Here is an 18,879-nt window from a genome sequence, read left to right on the forward strand (position 1 = left end):
CTCAATAAATATTACCTATAATTATTTACTGGACATTTACTAATTGACAAAGATCACTGGGTGGCACAAATGGTTTGGGGTCACCTACTAACTCAGAGGTTGGTGGTTCAAACCCACTCAACAGTGCCACAGAAGAAAGGCCTGGCACTCTGCTTCCCTAACGACTGTAAGCAAGAAACCCCTGTGGAGCAGTTCTACTCTGTAACCCATGGAGTCGCCATGAGTCAGAAATGACTTGATGACAACAAGTTTGGTTTTCGTTTGCTAAGTGCTAGGGGCAGTGCTTGAACCTAGAAGCACTTAAAGGAATCGTCTGCTAAGAGCTTACAGTATAAAAAAAAACAGTATGGCAGAAGGAAAAATCCAGGTAAATAAATGCAAGAAGTTTTACAGGTACTTTAATGTGTGCTCAGGATGAGCTCCTGGGAGAGAGCTCAATTCTGCAAGGAGAAAGGGGCTATAAGAGAAACTTAGTAGCAGAGGTGAATTTGAGCTCAGCTTCCAGGCCCAAGAACAGTTGAAGTCCCTGGAATGAGTTTTTATCTAGTTGTGGGAACTGCTAGTACTCCCTTTTAACCAGACTACTGGGCTCAAAAGGAGGAAATGATGGGGACTTAGCAGGGGTGCAGAGACTGAACCAGGTGAGATCAAACCATGAGGGACCTTATACATTAAGCCAAGGAGTTAAAAAGTTTAACTTGAATGGTAGTGGGAAGCCTCGTGGTTTTCAAGCAAGGGAGTGACAGGTCAGATTAGAACAGTATTTCTCAAAGAGTAGACCCTGGTATAACATCACCAACAATATTCTCTGCCCCATCCCAGACCTTTCGAATCAGAAACTCTGGGGCTAGATCCAGCAATCTATGTTTTAATGCACTTTTCATTGTGATAGATACTAAAGTTTGAGAATCGCTGACTTAGAGTTTAGAAAGGGCACTAGGGCAATGTGGCGCAGGTAGTCTGAGTAGGAAGCTGCTACAATAGTCTAGGGAAGGTGATGGCAAGCATTCACTCATTCATTCAACAAATAGTCACTGACCATCTGCTATGTGCCAGGCACTGTTCTAGGCAGAGAAAGCAGTGAGCAAACCAGACAAAAATCCCTACCCTAATGGAATGCACATTCTAGTGGAAATAATATCTAGCATTTATGTAGGTCCAAATGCTATCCTAAGTGCTTTATATTTATTATTTCATCTTCACAACAACCCCATCAGATAGGTACATGTTTTGTTCTTATTGTACAGTAGAGGCAACTGAGGTTAAGCAATGTCATGGATTGAATTATGTCCCCCCCAAAATGTGTGTATCACTTTGGTTAGGCCACGCTTCCCAGTATTCTGTGGTTGTCCTCCATTCTGTGATTGTAATTTTATGTTTAAAAGGATTAGGGTGGGATTCTAACACCACCCTTACCCAGGTCACATCTCTGATCCAATGTAAAGGGAGTTTCCTTGGGGTGTGGCCTGTACCACCTTTTATCTCTCAAGAGATAAAAAGGAAGGGGAAGCAAGCAGAGAGCTGGGGACCTCATACCACCAAGAAAGCAGCGCTGGGAGCAGAGCGTGTGCTTTGGACCTGGAATCCCTGTGCAGAGAAACTCCTAGTCTGGGGGAAGATGGATGAGAAGGCCAACAGAGAGAAAAAGTCTTCCCCTGGAGCTGACACCCTGAATTTGGACTTTTCACTTACTTTACTGTGAGAAAATAAACTTCTCTTTATTAGAGTCATCCATTTGTGGTATTTCTGTGACGGCAGCACTAGATGACTAAGACAAGCAACTTGCAGATCTTGTTACTGGTAAGCAGTAGAGCCCAGATGCAAACCCAAGGGCACCATCTCCTAGAGGCCATACTCTTAACCACTGTGCTTCACTGCTCCCACAGCAGTGGTGGGGTGGTGGTGCTGCTGCTGAAATGTATTTATTCAAATATATTACTTTAACACCTACTGCGTGCTAGGCACTGTTCTAGGACTTTATGGTACAACCAGATCTCTGCTTGTGGAAATTACATTCTAGCAAGAGAGAGACAATAAAACTGATAAATAAACTATTTAAATACTATATTGTTGTCATTAGTTGTGGTCAAGTCCATTCTGACTCATGGCGACCCTGTGTGGTGAATAAGTGCTGTGTTAGTTCCCTATAGCTGCCATAACAAAACATCTCAAAGTGGATGGTTTTCAAGAACAGAAACTTATTTTCTCACAGTTTTGGAAGCTAGACATCCAAATTCAAGGCATTAGCTGTGTTGATTCTTTCTGAGGGCTTTGAGAGAGAAGCTGGTCCATGGCTCTCTCCTAGTTTCTGGGAGCTACTTGCAATCTTTGGCGTTCTTTTTGATTATGGATGCATTGCCTTCATCATCATATGGTGTCTTCCCCCTGTTTGTCTCTGTTCCTTTTATAAAATACCACTCAGAAGGGATTAGTATTAGGACCCATCCTACTCAAGAGTATAGCTCATTTTACTTAACTGATAGCAAAAGAAAAACCCTATTTCCAAACAAGGTCATGGAGTTAGGATTTCAACATATCTTTTTAGGGGACACAATTCAACAAGTCCTGTGGCAAAAAGGAAATATTAGAACATAGTAAGCAGGATAGAGAGCGTGACCAGGGGTAGGGGAGGGGGGCAGGCTGAGATTTTAACAATAACTAGGAGATGAGGAAGTTAGCAGATAACCTGGAAAAAGGCCATTCCAAACAAAGGGAACAGCTGCATCAAAAGCCCTAAGGTGGGAACAAGTGCAGGACTAGCAGGAAGTCCACTGTGGCTGATGCAGCGCAATCCAGAGTAAGGGAGGAGGGGCTTGTGTGCAAATTTCGTAGGGCTTGGCTGGCCTTATAAAGACTTTGGTTTTTACTCTGCGATTTAATACCAACTCATAGCAACCCTATGGGACAGAGTAGAATTGCCCTGTAGGGTTTCCAAAGAGCGAACCAAAAGGTCAAACTTCAGACCTTTTGGTTAGCAGCCAAGTTCTTAACCACTGTGACACCAGGGCTCCATGACATGGGGGATGATTGCAGGATTTTGAGCGGAGGAAGACCTGTTGGAGGCTACTGTAGTAACCGGAGGATGAAATGATAGTGGTGTGGACTCGTGTAGGAGCAAGAAAAGCAACGGGTTTTGCTGATGGCTTGGATATAGAGGTTAAGTGAAAGAGAGGATCCTCGGTGCCATCAGCTGAAATGGGGAAGACTGTGGAAGGAGGTTTTATTGATTAATTGATTTTGGGGTGGGGGTCAGGGGTTCCATTTGCACAACCAAATGAATGTTGAAATACACACGTTGGGTACCGAAGTGTACAGTTTAGAGAGGGATCTGGAATGAGGAAATAAATTTGGGACTTGCCAGTAAATGGTATTTTAAGGGTAATAATGAAGATAATGTTTAAAAAATCGTAAAAGCCCTAGATATCATTTATCTTTTAGCAATTGCCGGGCACTATGCTTGACCCTTTAGATTGGTTCATTTAATCCCCACAGAATGAAAAACGAGGACACAGGAGATATGTACTATCAGGGGCGAGAAACGCCCATGGTCATCCGCTTTCTTAGGGAATGCTTTCTGGGATTCAACAAGCAGCTAATAATGCATTTCACTCTCCACCCCTGGTCAGTGTTAAGCCTTTGCAAGCCCCCATCCGGGATGAACGCTGACTCGGCAGACTACCTATCCCCGACCCTGTCAGCCCTCGCGCACGCGCACAGAGCCCCATTCGCTTGGGGCGGGACACGGCGGCGCCACCGCGTTGCTCGGAGACGCGAGGATCAAAAAGGCCGTGACAGTTGACTTTTCGCTGGCCCAGTCAAGGATCTTGAGTGGAGAACACGAGGACCGCGGCCTGCACCTGAGAGCTCCCAGGAGGGACGCCCCCGGTCTTTCCAGGTCCGCCAAGCGACGATAACCACCGAGACCTGGACCTCAGGTTTGGGCAAATGTACCGCTTTAGGGCCAGACCGCCCACCCGTCCCCTACACCTGACCCGGGCCCCGCCCCGGAAACTTAAGCCCCGCCTCTTCCGCCCGGCGCTTCTAGGTTCCGGACTTATGCCCTGCTTGGTGTTTTGTTTTCACGTTTCGTCTCTCTTTTTTTCAAAGAAAACCCTTTGCGGTGGAGTCTATTCTGACTGACGGCAACCCTATAGGACAGAGGGGAACTGCCCCACAGGGTTTCCAAGATTAAACCTTACGGAACCAGACTAACCACATCTTTGTCCTGCTGAGCGGCTGGTGGATTGGAACCGCCAGCCTTCTGGTTAGCAGTGGAGAGTTTAACCATTGGGCAGCCGGGGCTCCTTACCCTCTTTTCAAGGAGTGCCTTTATCTGGCCAGTTCTGAGTTTCAGAATCTCTTTTGCCGTAGTTTCAGGGTGGCCTTCCGCCTCCTTTGACTTTAGGGCCTGTGACTCAGGCCTCTTTTTGGAATTCATCTTATGAGCCAGTGATTCACTTTTTAGAATAATTTTTTCATCCCCGCCCTGTCTAGACAGATTTTATCCCAGATAGAGTTGGCAATTTGTGGCAGAAAAAAAGTTTGTGGGACCGGGAAAGGCATGGCAGTCAGCTGTGGGGTTCGGAGAGTGAATTTATGCCGCACGAATGTAAATTAGCACATTCGAACCGTGGATCAAGAAGCATGTTTGGGGTTTGCTTTTACTTTCAACTGAACACCCCCGAAAGTCGGGAAGGGGAATGTGAAGACTATACAGACTGGGTAATGCTTCACCCTTTTACAGGTCGGGAGACTGAGGCCCAGAGTTCTTAGTTGACTTGGCCAAGGTTACGTGCTGCTCTGTCTTGCTGCCTTTGGGGAAAATAATAAAATGGGGAAAGACGCGAATGATTAGAGATACTAATGCTTTTGGAGTTTTTGTACCAGTAAACACTTTCACATGGTAGAGGAGGTGAAAAGGGCTTTTGCTAGAGAATGCGGTTTTATGTAGAAGGGTGTTTGGGGTAGCTAGCTGCCTCAGAGATGTCTGATTACTTTAGAACGTTTTTGTGTTTTATTAAAATTGTCAGAGATTTGGGATTGGTGGGTTTTTATGTTCAAACCCTAATGCTGTTTAATAAAATTCAGTTTTCACAAGCTAGAAGCACAGGTCTTTCAGAAGAAAATGGCACTGCCATTTCCTGTTTCTGCAGATAAAAAGTATTTATTGACTGTGGTGGCAATTATTTTTGCCAACACAGTCAATAAATAAAACAGCACTAAGTTTCAACGTGTTGAATGTTCCTAGCCAAATTAGTATTTCCACTGATTTCCCAGAACTGCTGAAATAATTAAGAAATTGTAAATTGATCTTTCCTAACTTTAGTTTCATTTTGTTTTTAATAAATTGAAAGATATGAGAGACTATATATATGGAATTTGCACCACCACTAGGTAGTATAGTTATAATAGCCGTTAAAACCAAACCAAATCCACTGCTGCCTAGTTGACCCTGACTCATAGCGACCCCATGGAGTTTCCAAGGCTGTGTATCTCTGCAGAAGCAAACTACCCAGTCTTTCTCCAGCAGAGCTGCTGGTGGTTTCGAACCTGCTGACCTTTCGGTTAGCAGTCGAGTGCTTTAACCACTGTGCCACCAGGACTCCTATAATAGCCACTAGGGTTCCTACTATGGTGAAAATTGTGTTCATATTTTTTTTAGCTTTTTGAGAAAACTTTTCTCAAGAAAAAATAGTTTTGAAATGTCAGATATATCAAGAAGATTTTTATTCTACCAAGAAAGATGGCGATTTCCCAGTAGTTTCACTAAATGCAGCATATTTTCTAGTAAAATGCGGCATTTTAATATGTAGAGTTGATATAATTGACATGAAAGTGACAAAAGGTTGCATAAATGACATTCAGTAAAATACTTTTTGAATGAATACAAGTAAATAAAAGTATTTTATAATTGTGAAAATGGCATGGGAGCAGCATTTGACGTCCTCTAACTTCACAAGGGGAAAGGAGAATCAAGAACAACACCAGGCTGATTCCTATGAGGCGGGGATCAGACATGCCTCCCCTCTCCGCCATCTTTACCAATTTTGACACCAACCATCCCTCCCATGGCACTCTCTACTTCTTTCCTGGGTTCGGTAATTCATTACAATGGCCACACAGAACTCACAGACAATAATCACATTTGCGGGGTTTACTAGGGAAGTAACGGGTTATATTTCAGGTTCAGGAACACTCAATACAGTTGTTCTATCAGGACAGCCTCTTCCCAGCTGTTCCCAGTGGCCCGTCTCTCTGGCCCTAGGCCTCTGTCCCACTCAGGTAAGTGTTACAAAGCTCTTTTAGCTCTGCCGATAAGTGCCTGGAGGCACCCCACTCCACCAGCAAGCTTCCTGCCCAAAGACACTCAGCTTTCTCACTCCATAGGCAGGAAGCCCAACACATCATCTCCTGCTGGTTTCTCCTGCCACTGTTTCTCTGCCACTGCTTCTTTTACAGCTCGCTCTCTCCCGGCTCTAGGAGCTTCTCAGCGCAGGGCTCCCACATCAAAGGACATGTTCTGCTGTTGGCTGGTCTTCTTTGGTGGTGGTGGGATCCTCTTCTCTCCCACCTCTGGGATGGCTCATTTCAAGCCCAGAGGGATGGCAAAACTGACCATCCCCCTTGGTGGGCCACAATTACCTTATTTGCACAGTCCCACCCAATCACTTGGGTGGGAGTTGTAAGACCTTGGCGAGAAAGGCCACACAAAAACAGTCCATCCTACCACAATTATGTTTCAGAAAGCCAAGCCTAAAGCAAAAAGGGCTTGGGTGAAACAAAAATTAAGATTGTACCACTGCTTTTAGAAAAGGTACTTTATCCGTAAAAGCAATTTAATAAGCCACTTAATTCATGTAAAAAGGATTGATTTTGAAAGTATTTTTAATACTGAATTAGCACGTCTTTTTTCTTTTATGTTACTTAGAGTCATTTTTTTTCCTACACAAAAATTTCTTCTACATACATATATTAAGGGATTATCAGAATGTACCACAAAGGAGCCCTGGTGGCACAATGGTTAAGTGCTCAGCTGACAACCAAAAGGTTGGCAGTTCAAACCCACCAGCAACTCTGAGAGAGAAAAGACCTGGTGATCTGCTCCATTAAAGGTTTAGGAAAACCTGTGGTGGCAGTTTTACTTTGTCCTATAGGGTCACTATGAGTCAGAATCGACTGTGTGGCATACAGTAACAACCACAAGCTCATATGTCCGAATCATTTATTTGATCATAGCTAGTATACTGTAGCAGTGAAGCAGCTAACCTCCCATTAAAATGAATGAAAATAAAAGACAAGTGTTTTGCTGAAACATAGCTTATTTATTATTTTGTCAGGCATTCCAAATTTTACATAAAGTCATATAATACCAATTAATTGCCTTAAACTTGCAATATTTAATAAATAAGAATCAAAAGTTTTTTGAAAGTTAAATATTAACAATGTCCTTAATTATATTAGTTCTGGACAATATAAATGTTGGTATCCACATTGGAAAAATGAAAACAACAATATTTTTTTTTTAATGATGTATTCACTTAAGTAGTTACACTTTCATCAGGATAAGAACCGTGTGACTCAAACGACTTCATTTACATCTGGGACTAAATCCAAACAACTGTGGAAATTATGGTTTCAGGATAGAATGTACATGTCATAGTCTTTAGAATGTTAAACAATGTGACAAAATTCTAGAGGAGGTGGGAAGGGAGCATAAGTCCAGCTTCCTTATTTTTCATAGAAAAAGGTCTGTCAGTTCCTTTCGTGTTTGAAACACTCTCAGCCTCCTAAAGTTCTTCATTATCTTTTTCTTATTATCAGTGAGGGAACTTTTAGGCTACACCTATCATACTGGAGAAACATTTGTCTGAAGTTCAATTCTATCAGTTTCACTTCCATTTTCTTTGGTTTTTCCCCTGTCAAATCCAGGTAGAGCTAAATTTATTATACTTTTAAGGCATTTATTGTAAAACACCTTTTAAGTCTATCCTTCTAACTCGTATGTGGGGTGTTCGCCTGATGTTAGGGATGGATATTTCTAATTGATGTGATGGTTATTTTGCTTTCTTTTCTCTATGAGGTTTGACTTTATTTCAGCCAATACAAATATATTTTAATGGAAAAATGAATTCAGAGAATTGTGATGAAAATTCTGGATACTTTATTTTAGTGAAACGACTGAGATATTTTTGGTAATAAAATAAGAAGTAGCTGAGAAAACATATGCAAGGTTATTCTTAGAAAAACTGGCTATAGAAGTTTGGTGAATAGACAATTACATGAACTGGCGTTGAGTATTTAAATTTTAAAGACCATTAGTGACCCCAGCAGTGTTTTCTGGACCCTGGTGGCGTAGTGGTTAAGAGCTCAGCTGCTAACCAAAAGGTCGGCAGTTCAAATCCACAGCTGCTCCTTGGAAACCCTATGGAACAGTTCTACTCTGTCCTATAGAGTCGCTGTGAGCTGGAACCGACTCCAGGGCACCTAACAACAACAACACAGTGTTTTCAAATCAATGATGTCAGCATCGTAACAGCCATATAGCTTTCATGGAATTGTGTTAGTCTGTCTTCTCTTACTGGTCTGTCCTAGGATCGGGTGCTACAGTGACCTGAGTAAATGGATTGCAGTGATTTGTATGTCTCCAAGCAATTAAGAAATGGAAAAAGAAGAAATCATTGTGTCCCAGCAACAGGAAAGGGAAGAGAGTGAGAAGACTGATCTTACATTTCCTAAGAAAAAGGAGATGCAGTTTTGAATATAATCAAATGGAATGGTGGTGGGATATTTCAATAATTTATTGAGCAGTTAAAAATAAGAGTTTTTCAGTAATGTGCACACTGTTACCTAGAACACCAGAATTGGTACACAGCATTTAGAATATCACTCCATAAATCTGAATGCTATTTTATCTGAGAAATAAAGAGTTCTCTGTGGTATCTTTCAGGGGTTCCCCCTCCCAAATAGAACATGAATCCTTCTCAATCTTAGAATTTAATGTTAAAAATTAATATATTTGGTGGGATTTTGAACTCTATGATTTTGTTCATTCTTAAGGGGACTTTCAAAACCACGTATATTAACATTGTTTTAACATCTTTCAGAAATAGCTGGTAATAAGAACTCTGTAGCCATGGCTAGTTCTGATGTGAAACCAAAATCAATAAGTCGTGCCAAAAAGTGGTCAGAAGAGATAGAAAATCTGTACCGATTTCAACAAGCAGGATATCGGGATGAAATTGAATATAAACAAGTGAAACAAGTTTCTATGGTAAGGTTTATGTCTCTACAAACTTGAATTCAAAATGAGTTTGTAAGATGATGAAAAATATTAAAACACAAAGAACCAGAGACTAACTGGAAGGGGGGTCTTAGTCTAACTGTCTCGTTTTATTGATGAGTTGACTGATGCCCAGAAGAGTGACTTGCCAGGTAGTTTGGGGGTAGGGGTGGTCCCTCAATTTCAAATCATGAAAAATTTTCTAGCTTTTATTAATTATGCATCTGTGCTTTTTCCCTCACTTGGGTGGTTCTATTATGTGATGTTTAATCTCTGTTTTCTTTGTTTCTTGGGTAACTGTTATTTCTATCCTGTGAATGTTCTTTTCTATTTTAACCATGAATTAGAAAGAGGATAAATTCTGTGTTTTTCATGGAAATTATTGGAGAACAAGCCCTGATTTGGGATATGCATCCCAGGCTTTCCTGAGAGGTTAGAGACATGGTTTTGGTTTACAAAGACTAGCTCTAAATCTAGACATGGCACTGGTTTATAGTGTGATTTTTTTTTAATTTATGTATTCTACTGGACACTAAGATTGAATTTTTAAGAATATTATAGAAAATGCCACTATTCATGAATGTGTTTTAATTTTTAGATTTGGTGTTGCAACCAAGAATTTATAATTAACTCACAGCTTTTTAAAAATTTTTAACAATTTTATGTTTTATTATGAACAGTTTTTTGGAGACTAATTCATTTATGGATTTTTCAGATTTTTATATTCTTTCTTCTTTCATTCCTTTCTGCCTTTGGTCTCTACTTCCTACAAAAGTAGATAAGAAAAGGAATAGAAGCAATACAGAGCTAAACTTTAATAGACTTTAATTTAATAGGCATTGATTTGATAGGTATGTTAGAATTGGTGGGAATGAAGTTAAAACTATTGATTGTCGTAGTTATCTAGCACTGCTATAACAGAAATACCACATGTGGATGGCCTTAACAAAGAGAATTTTCTTCTCTCACAATTTGGGAGGCTGGAATTAGAATTCAGGGTGTCAGCTCCAGGGGAAGACTTTCTTTCTCTGTTGGCTCCAGGGGAAGGTCCTTGTCTCAGTCTTTCCCTTGTCTAGGAGTGGTCCAAAGGACACGCTTTGCTCCCAGCTCTGCTTCCTTGGTAGTAGGAGGTCCCCATGTCTCTCCATTCACTTCTGTCTTTTATATCTCAAAAGAGATTGGCTTAAAATACAACCTAATCTTGTAGATTGAGTCCTGCCTCATTAACATAACTGCCTCTAATCCTGCCTCACTAAAATCATAGAGGTATGATTTTCAACACAGAGAATAATCACATCAGATGACAAAATGGTAGACAGTCACAGAACCCTGGGAATTATGGCCTAGCCAAATTGACACACATTTTCTGGGGACACAATTCAATCCATAACATTGATCAAAATGGAGATTTGACTACTGTGATTTTCATGTATCCTTGTTCTCATATATACTAACAGTTTACTCTGTCCCCATTACCTAAAGTAGTTTTAATTACTGTAAGGCCTATGGCTTTTAAGTAGGTAAAACCCAAGTATTATTTTAATGGTGTGTTCAAAAATAGGCTTCCTACCTTGAGATTGGGATGCCTCTAAAAGATGTACAAGACACAGGATCATATAGGCCATGTGGAACAAAACGTTCTTGGTGTTTTTCTCACCCCCATATCCAGTAATGTTGTTATTCAGGTAAAATCAGATTTAAGAGAATGCAAAGCACGTTCTTTAAAGGGAAAATCCCAAGAGGTGAATGAGATATGCCTGTGTGTGTTATGAAGGGTAGAACAGTCCTATTCATTATATCCCTTGGTAAATATGGAGAGGTTTTGCTTTTCAATTCAGCGTATACGTATTGAGTATTTACTGTGTGCAAATTTCTGTGCTCAGTGCTTTAGGAGATGAAAATATGAGAGTTCCTGACCTCAAGAAATTTAGTGGACCAATAGGAAGAATGCGGGCTTTGGAATCAGACTCTCCAGGGTCTGCATCCTGGCTCTATCTCTTGTTCGCTGAGTAATATTGAACAAGGTTCTTAACTTCACTGAACCTCCATTTTCTCAACCACAAAATGATGATGGCAGTGCCCGTTTTAGAAGATTGTCACAGGAATTAAATGAAATCATGCGTTTGAAATGCCTAGCATTGTAGTAAAAAAAAATAATAATTTGTTAAATGGATGAACATTAAGTATTTAAGAAATGGCAGCTTATATTAGTATTAAAAAGTCAAATAACAAGAGAACAAAACCTTCTGCAACTCAAAGTATATATACCTTAAAAGAAGAATACTTAAATGAAGAAAAATCACTTTCTTTTGGGACAACCATCAGGAAAGCTTCATGACCCAATACTTTTGACATTTACAGTGGGCCTTAAAGGCTGGGTATGAAAAACATGGTAAGTGAAGGTTTGCCTTGATTGGGATGCCTTTACCAGCTGCACGGTGGTCTGAAGGGATTGAGCAACGCTTTATTCCCTTACTGAAGCACACGCCTGTTAAGAATGCTATTAGTGTCTGAGGAGAAGATCATTGGACTTGAACATAACATTCCACTCCATGATTCTCTAAAGAATGTAGGCATCCTAGATTGAATGGGAGTGATCAAGTAAAAAGCCAACAAGAAAAAGATTCAGAGATGGCAAAGGGGTATAAAAAGAAAATGCCTATGAAGTCACTCCTGAGGTTTACCCTTCAGCCAAAGATTAGACAGGCCCATAAAACAAATTGAGACTAAAGGGGCACACCAGCCCAGGGGCAAGGACTAGAAGGCAGGAGGGGACAGGAAAGCTGGTAATAGGGAACCCAAGGTCAAGAAGGGAGAGTGTTGAGATGTTTTGGGGTTGTTAACCAATGTGTACTAACTGTTTAATGAAAACTAGTTCTGTAAACCTGCATCTAAAGTACAATTTAAAAAAAAAAAAAAGGAAAATGCCTAGAAGTGGATGACCAGCCTAGCTGTGTTGAGGCTCATTTCTTGTAACGTGGTGCTGAATGTTCCGAAGAAGCAGCAGTTGTACTTGCTTCACTGAAGGAGATGGTTTTCGGGACCCTAGTAAATGAAAAAGAACCTGCTACTGTCACTTGGAGGAAGAGAGCTATGATGGAGACTTGAGGACACCTCCCTTCCCTACCAGGGGTAGTGGAAGCAACAAAAAGTAGGCTTGATTTAAGTGACAGAAACAGTTGTTTTTTCTTTTTTCTTAAAATTTATTTGTCAGAGAGTCTGCCAAAGTTTATCAAGCATGCTGCTACCTATTTTTGCTGATTCATAAATAAACAAGTCGACAGAAGAAAATTAAAATGAGTTATTAAGTAATAAAAGACACAGGGACACAGATAGTATATTCATCTTTTCTCCCAACTGAAAGATGTGATTTATAAGTGGGGAATATAAAAGTAACAGCTGTATAGACAGATGGTGTTGAAGAATAGGATTTGATTTTCTAGACCATGCCTGCTACCTGAATGATAGGCTTTTGACAGTGATAGAATGGATCTCACAAAATCCAGAAGACACATGTTCAACAGCAGAAAGGCATTGACCTAGTCAAGAAGGCGGAACTTGAATTTTGAGGGGAAGGAGAGGAAAATGTCCGAATTAGATCACTCCAGACAAGGAAGGAAGGAAACCAATATGATATACAAGAAAGAACAGTGGGGAGAAGATGAGAAAAGATTGTTGAGGGCTATATTCATGATCTCAAATTTCTATTAAAACTGGGTTTCAAGGTGAACTTGAAATTTAGACGTGAGGAAAAACATCTGTACCTATAGTGATGTCTTCGGTTTTTAGTCACTGCCCAAGCATCAACAGCCAGCAGTAGGTGGGTCTTAGTTTTAGAATGGGGTCTTAGTTTTAGAAGTTAGGCGGTTAAAACATTTGAAAGCATTAGGTTATTTTTAATGTTTTCTCTATCTTGGCCACTGAGCAGAAATTTAAATCTAGAAATAGGGATCTAGAGCAAAGCATTGAATTAGTCCTTTTACAGTATAAGTTTGCAAGTTTAGAATGTATTTTATGTATGTGTGTAATACGTTCTCTAAAAATTCAAATGTTACTACAATTTAATTTTACACTTTAATTTTTTTTTGTTGTGAGTTGTGTTTTTTACTGTTAGTAAAATATTATATAAAAATAAGACTGACATTACAATATTTGTCTTCTGGTTTTTGATGCACAGGTAGATCGTTGGCCAGAGACAGGATATGTGAAGAAACTACAGAGAAGGGACAATACGTTCTATTACTACAACAAACAGAGGGAATGTGAAGACAAGGAAGTCCACAAAGTGAAAATTTATGCTTATTAGCCTCTCTTCCTTGTATTACTAGTCAATTGTACTTTAAAAATTCATTTCACTCTACATCGTGTAAATGCCACTTTACAAAATAACATGTAGTCTTCAGTTTAATGTTTTGAAACACAACAGCCATGAAACTTGCTATCTATTAATCACCTTGTCCTGTTCTAAAATACAGCTGCAGAAGCATTGAAGTTGTACCCTTCTTGAACCTGCTCTTCCTGGCCATTTCAACTGTGGTAGAATAACCATTATGCATGAAAACAGTAGCCCCATGTGAAACCCAAAATAGACCAGCTAGTTATGTATTCTTTTCTAACAGATGCTGATGGTGCCCCTGCCCCAAATCCTTTATCTTTATCACTTCACAAGAGCATGACTTTGAACTTCCATGTCTGCATTCTGTGGCCTGAGGGCTTTCTCTTGCCCCTGGAGTCCTTTGCCTCTTGTCAGCAGACTGGAAATATCAAGGAATAATGCCCCTCTGGAAGCAATCCTCAACCAATGATGATGGGGAGTAGATATGTAATAAATACCCCAGTAACCTCACATCTCCAGTGGAATAAATCTGAAGTGTGTGTTTTATACTGATTCCCAGAGTTTCACCAGTAGGATTAGCTTTAGTCATCACCGTAATATCCGCCTTGATAACTTACTCTATTGATTGCCTCCCTTTTGTCTCTATCACTTCCCCCACTACAGTTACCAGTGGCTCTTTAACCAATACCAGTTGCCCTTGTGTCAGTTCTGACTCATGGTAACCCCATGTGTGTCAGAGTAAAACTGTGCTCCAGGAGGTTTTCAATGGCTGTTTTTTTTTTGAAGTACATTGCCAGGCCTTTCTTCCGAGGCACCTCTGGGGAGACTCAAGCAGCCAACCTTTTGGTTTGCAACCAAGCATGTTAACCTTTTGTGCCAACCAGGGACTCCAGTTGTTCTTTACTTACCAAGTAATCTATTCACACTTGAATCCTTGTCCTAGGGTCTACTTCTGAGTTCCCCAAACTAAGATGACTCCTTATGTCCCACTGCTGCCTGGATTCACTGCAAAAACAGCCTAAGTGTTAATGAGCAAGGAAGCAAAATTATTAAGGTTCAGAGAGTCCTTCTTTCAAGATTAGTGAGTCTTGACTATTTTAAGATTAAACAGATGACAGATATCCTTTTTATTTTAACTATTTTTTTTTTCCCAATAAGACTATTTGTTACCACTTAAAATTCTGATCTTTAAATAAACTCTTGGACTGGCCAGGTGGAGAGGGAGTCATATCTATCAGCTCTTTCAACTTTAGCTCCTGTTTTCCAGAGCTACGATTTTCACCAAGAAGCTCCATTAGTTTTCTTAGTTCAAACTTGTGCTTCTTCAGCATTTTGACTTTTCTAACAAACACATCATGGAGAGGATAGAAATGTTGCCGAGTAGGAACCCCAGGTTTTGCTTGGCACGACTCTTCACAGCCAATAAACAAGAGGCCAAGGTGGGAGATCAGAAAGGCACCTTTATTTTATCATGCAACGGAATGAACGGTCGAACGGTCGGGGCCGCTGCCTCCAAGACTGCTCGCAGGCAACTTGGGGAGGTGGGCTTTTACAGAGAACAGAGAAGGAAATGTAAATTTATCATGAATATTTAGGACTGACCTTTGTGCACGCATCCAGAGCTTGGGGATGACTATGCATTTTCTTTAGACAAGGATTTGATGCCCTGGAATGGAGGAAAAGGCTGACTTTCCTTCATTAGTATGTTAAGTCTCCACCCAGAGGCAGGGTGCTTATATGTGTTTTGTACTTTATGAGCTAATAGGTTAAAGTGCTAAGATGGTGTTGAAAGCCCGCTAAAGCCAGTTGAGGCCTGTTCTGTGGTTGTCTTGTCAAGGACAATTTCGGAAGAATGTGCGGCCTGTTTTGCACAGTATAGGGTGCTTATATGTGTTTTGTACTTTATGAGCTAATAGCTCAAAGTGCTAAGATGGTGTTGAAAGCCCGCTAAAGCCAGTTGAGGCCTGTTCTGTGGCTGTCTTGTCAAGGACAATTTCGGAAGAATGTGCGGCCTGTTTTGCACAGTATAGGGTTTTTATATGTGTTTTGTACTTTATGAGCTAATAGGTCAAAGTGCTAAGATGGTGTTGAAAACCTGCTAAAACCAGTTGAGGCCTGTTCTGTGGTTGTCTTGTCAAGGACAATTTCGGAAGAATATGCGGCCTGTTTTGCACAGTGGAGGAGGATAAACCAGAGCAGGTGTCTCCTAGAAGGGCTGAGCTCAGTCTGCCTGTCTCAAATAGACTGGTGAGCTTCTTCAATGCTTTTCCCAATGTTGCCTAGAATCACCTATTGACTACTTCTTTCAAATCGCTTACCTGCTTCTCTCTGGTTATGGTTTCTACCATCTTCTTCCAGCTTTGGGAGACCTGCAGATGCTGATCATGAGAAGTCTTCTGAATGACGGTGCCTTTTTTTTTTTTCTGTGAAACCCACTGTTATAGGTAGAATTATGCCTCCCCCCACAAAGATGTCCATGTCGTAATTACCAGACCTGTGAATATGTTACTTTACACAACAAAGTGGATTTTGTAAATGTAATTAAGGGTTTTGAGATGGGGAAATTATCCTGGATTATCCCGGTTGACCCAATGTAATCACAAGGGTGCTTATTAAGAGGGAGGCAGGCAAATTATAAAGAAGCCTATAAAATAATAACACCTGTAAGGAAAGTGCCCATTAGAACAATCATCTGTATGAGCCCAAAAGGGCACAGCTGCCCCAAAGCAAAGGTGAGAAGGCAATAAGGGGCAGGAAAACCAGACAAATGGAAATGGGGATTCAGGGTGGTAATGGGGAGAGTACTGACACATTGTGGGGATTGCAACCAATGTCACAGAGGGATCTGTGTATAAACTATTGAATGGGAAACGAATTTGCTCTGTAAACCTTCACCAAAAGCACAGTTAAAAAAATGGGGAACACCAAAGACACAAGGTAATTAGGAACTCAAGAGACAGAAAGGGCCACATAAACCAGACACTAAATCAGCCTGAGACCAGAACTAGATGGTGCCTGACTACAACCGATGACTGCCCTGACAGGGAATACAACAGAACCCCTGAGGGAGCAGGAGAGCAGTGGGATGCAGACCCCAAATTCTCATAAAAAAGACCAGACTTAATGGTCTGACTGAGATTAGAAGGACCCCAGTGGTCATGGTCCCCAGACCTTCTGTTAGCCCAGGACAGGAACCATTCCCAAAGCCAACTCTTCAGATAGGGATTGGACTGGACAATGGGATAGAAAATGATAACTGGTGAAGAATGAGCTGCTTGGATCAAGTAGACACAGGAGACTATGTTGCAACTCCTATCTGGAAGAGAGATGAGAGGGCAGAGGGGGTCAGAAGCTGGTGGAATGGACATGAAAAGAGAGTGGAGGGAAGGAGTGTGCTGTCTCACTAGGGGGAGAGCAATTAGGAGTATATAGCAAGGTGTGTATAAATTTTTGTATGAGAGACTGACTTGATTTGTAAACTTTCACTTAAAGCACAATCAAAATTAAAACAAAACAAACAAAAATGGGGTAGGGGGAAGCAGGCAAGTCAGATTTAGAGAAGGAGATGTAACAATGGAAGCAGAGATCTAAGTGATGGCAGGAAGGGGCCATGAGCCAAAGAATGTAGGAAACCTCTAGAAGCTGGAAAAAGCAAAGAAACGGATTTTCCCCTAGAGTCTCCAGAAGGACTGCAGCCCTGCTGACACCTAGATTTTAGCCAGTTAAGACCCATCTCAGCCTTCTGGCCTCCAGAACTGTAAGAGTATATATTTGTGTTGTTTTAAACCACTAAGCTTGTGGTAATTTGTTACAGCAACAATAGGAAATATACACCTACACCAAAAAACAAACCAAACCTACTGCCATCGAGTCGATTCCAACTCATAGCGACCCTATAGGACAGAGTAGAACTGCCCTGTAGAGTTTCCAAGGAGCACCTGGCAGATTCAAACTACTGACCTTTTGGTTAGCAGCTGTAGCACTTAACCACTATGCCACCAGGGTTTCCATACACCTACACAGAACAGATGAAACAAATAATCATCGATAGTCTTGAAGCCAACAAAAGCTTCGATGATGGTCAGCCAACTTTTGATTATGGAGCACATTTTGTCATAGATAAGATCCATTCAAAGAAGTTAGTCAAGCAGTTTTTTCCATGGACATTCTCAGCAATTAAGCTTGAATATTCTAAATGCCACGTCAATTTTCTGCAGCAAGACTCATGGCCTAGCGAGAGAATTTTGATACAATTTTGGTTGCTTGAGTCCTTGTGACTAGTGTTTTCCCAATATTTTTTATATTGAACATAGCTGGTGCTTTCAGGTCATACCAATTTTTCTTAGAAAATTGATCAGCCACTTTCTTCTTGGTTCCTTCTTTTGCCTGCATTGAGTGCTCGTTCTTGTTGACCACCACAGTGCTGCTGAGAGAGCCATCTGCAACCACCACCAGCTACTCTGAGTAGATGTGTCTGTACTGTAGTGGGACTTAACCAACAGGCCTTGGTCCATGACGGCAACCACCACCCTGCCAAGCGAATTTACCGTTCCTGTTCCATGCTAGATGCTGGTCCTCAGCTTCAGGAATAGGTGTTCCAACCCCCAGGAGAACACACAGTTGCCGGTTACTGACTCCAAAGCAGCAGTAGAACTGGGGTGTCAAGTTTTGGTCCAGGATCTCAGTATGAATGAACACTGCTGAAGGACTTCTAAAGGATCAGAAGCCTGTGTGTCATAAACTCTTGAACTCTTGGCTTCAGGGCCTCTTATCTAATCAGCCAACCCACAGAATTGTTTCTTTTTTCTATAAAGTACTCCAAGCTCTGATGATCCTTTGTTTGTCCCTTCATACCCTCTTTGGTCAGACTAAATTCCATCCTGTTTTCTCCGTTATTATATCACTTGGTCTTGTTTTTACATTCCCATCTTTTCTTCACTTGCTTTTTAATCTCTTTACTAAGTGCCTTTGGTGGGGGGGTGGTGGTGGGGAGGAAGAAACCTGTGTGAGTGCTACCATTAAACTGCATGTAGTGAAGCCTGTCACTAGTTAATTGCTCACTAACTATGCATTTCCCAAGATCAGTTGTTCTCAAAACCTGGTTGTACGTTGGAATATTACTTGGAGCTTTTAAAAAAAATGCTGTTGCCTGGGCCCCTCCCCATTTCACTTAAATTATAATATCTGAAGGTAGGCACAGGCATTAGTATTTATTAAAAAAAAAAAAAAATTCCAAGGGTTTTAATGTGTAGTCAAGGTTGCA

General features: G+C 41.0%; 1 protein-coding gene across 2 annotated transcripts; it reads left to right on the forward strand.

Annotated features, from left to right (window-relative positions):
* The first annotated feature begins 356 nt into the window (after positions 1-356).
* On the forward strand, positions 357-18,020 carry MEIG1 (meiosis/spermiogenesis associated 1). 2 transcript variants are annotated; one of them, XM_003410570.4, is made up of 3 exons: positions 357-8,779; positions 9,105-9,271; positions 13,458-18,020. In XM_003410570.4, exons 2-3 carry the CDS (start codon positions 9,134-9,136, stop codon positions 13,584-13,586), a joined length of 267 nt encoding a protein of 88 aa, XP_003410618.1. In that variant the 5' UTR covers positions 357-8,779; positions 9,105-9,133; the 3' UTR covers positions 13,587-18,020. The 2 variants fall into 2 exon arrangements, with proteins under 2 accessions (XP_003410618.1, XP_010589012.2); XM_010590710.3 differs by having other exon boundaries at positions 357-8,708.
* The last annotated feature ends 859 nt before the right edge of the window (positions 18,021-18,879 follow it).

The sequence above is a fragment of the Loxodonta africana genome, chromosome 4 (assembly GCF_030014295.1).
Source record: "Loxodonta africana isolate mLoxAfr1 chromosome 4, mLoxAfr1.hap2, whole genome shotgun sequence".
Taxonomy (NCBI): domain Eukaryota; kingdom Metazoa; phylum Chordata; class Mammalia; order Proboscidea; family Elephantidae; genus Loxodonta; species Loxodonta africana.

Excerpts from the sequence above, each read along its gene's own strand:
- MEIG1 (XM_010590710.3), top strand. The coding sequence starts at position 8,660 with ATGGAAAAAGAAGAAATCATTGTGTCCCAGCAACAGGAAAGGGAAGAG. Across the intron at positions 8,709-9,104 it reads GCAACAGGAAAGGGAAGAGA|AAATAGCTGGTAATAAGAAC; the intron begins GTGAGAAGACTG and ends AACATCTTTCAG. Across the intron at positions 9,272-13,457 it reads AAGTGAAACAAGTTTCTATG|GTAGATCGTTGGCCAGAGAC; the intron begins GTAAGGTTTATG and ends TTTGATGCACAG.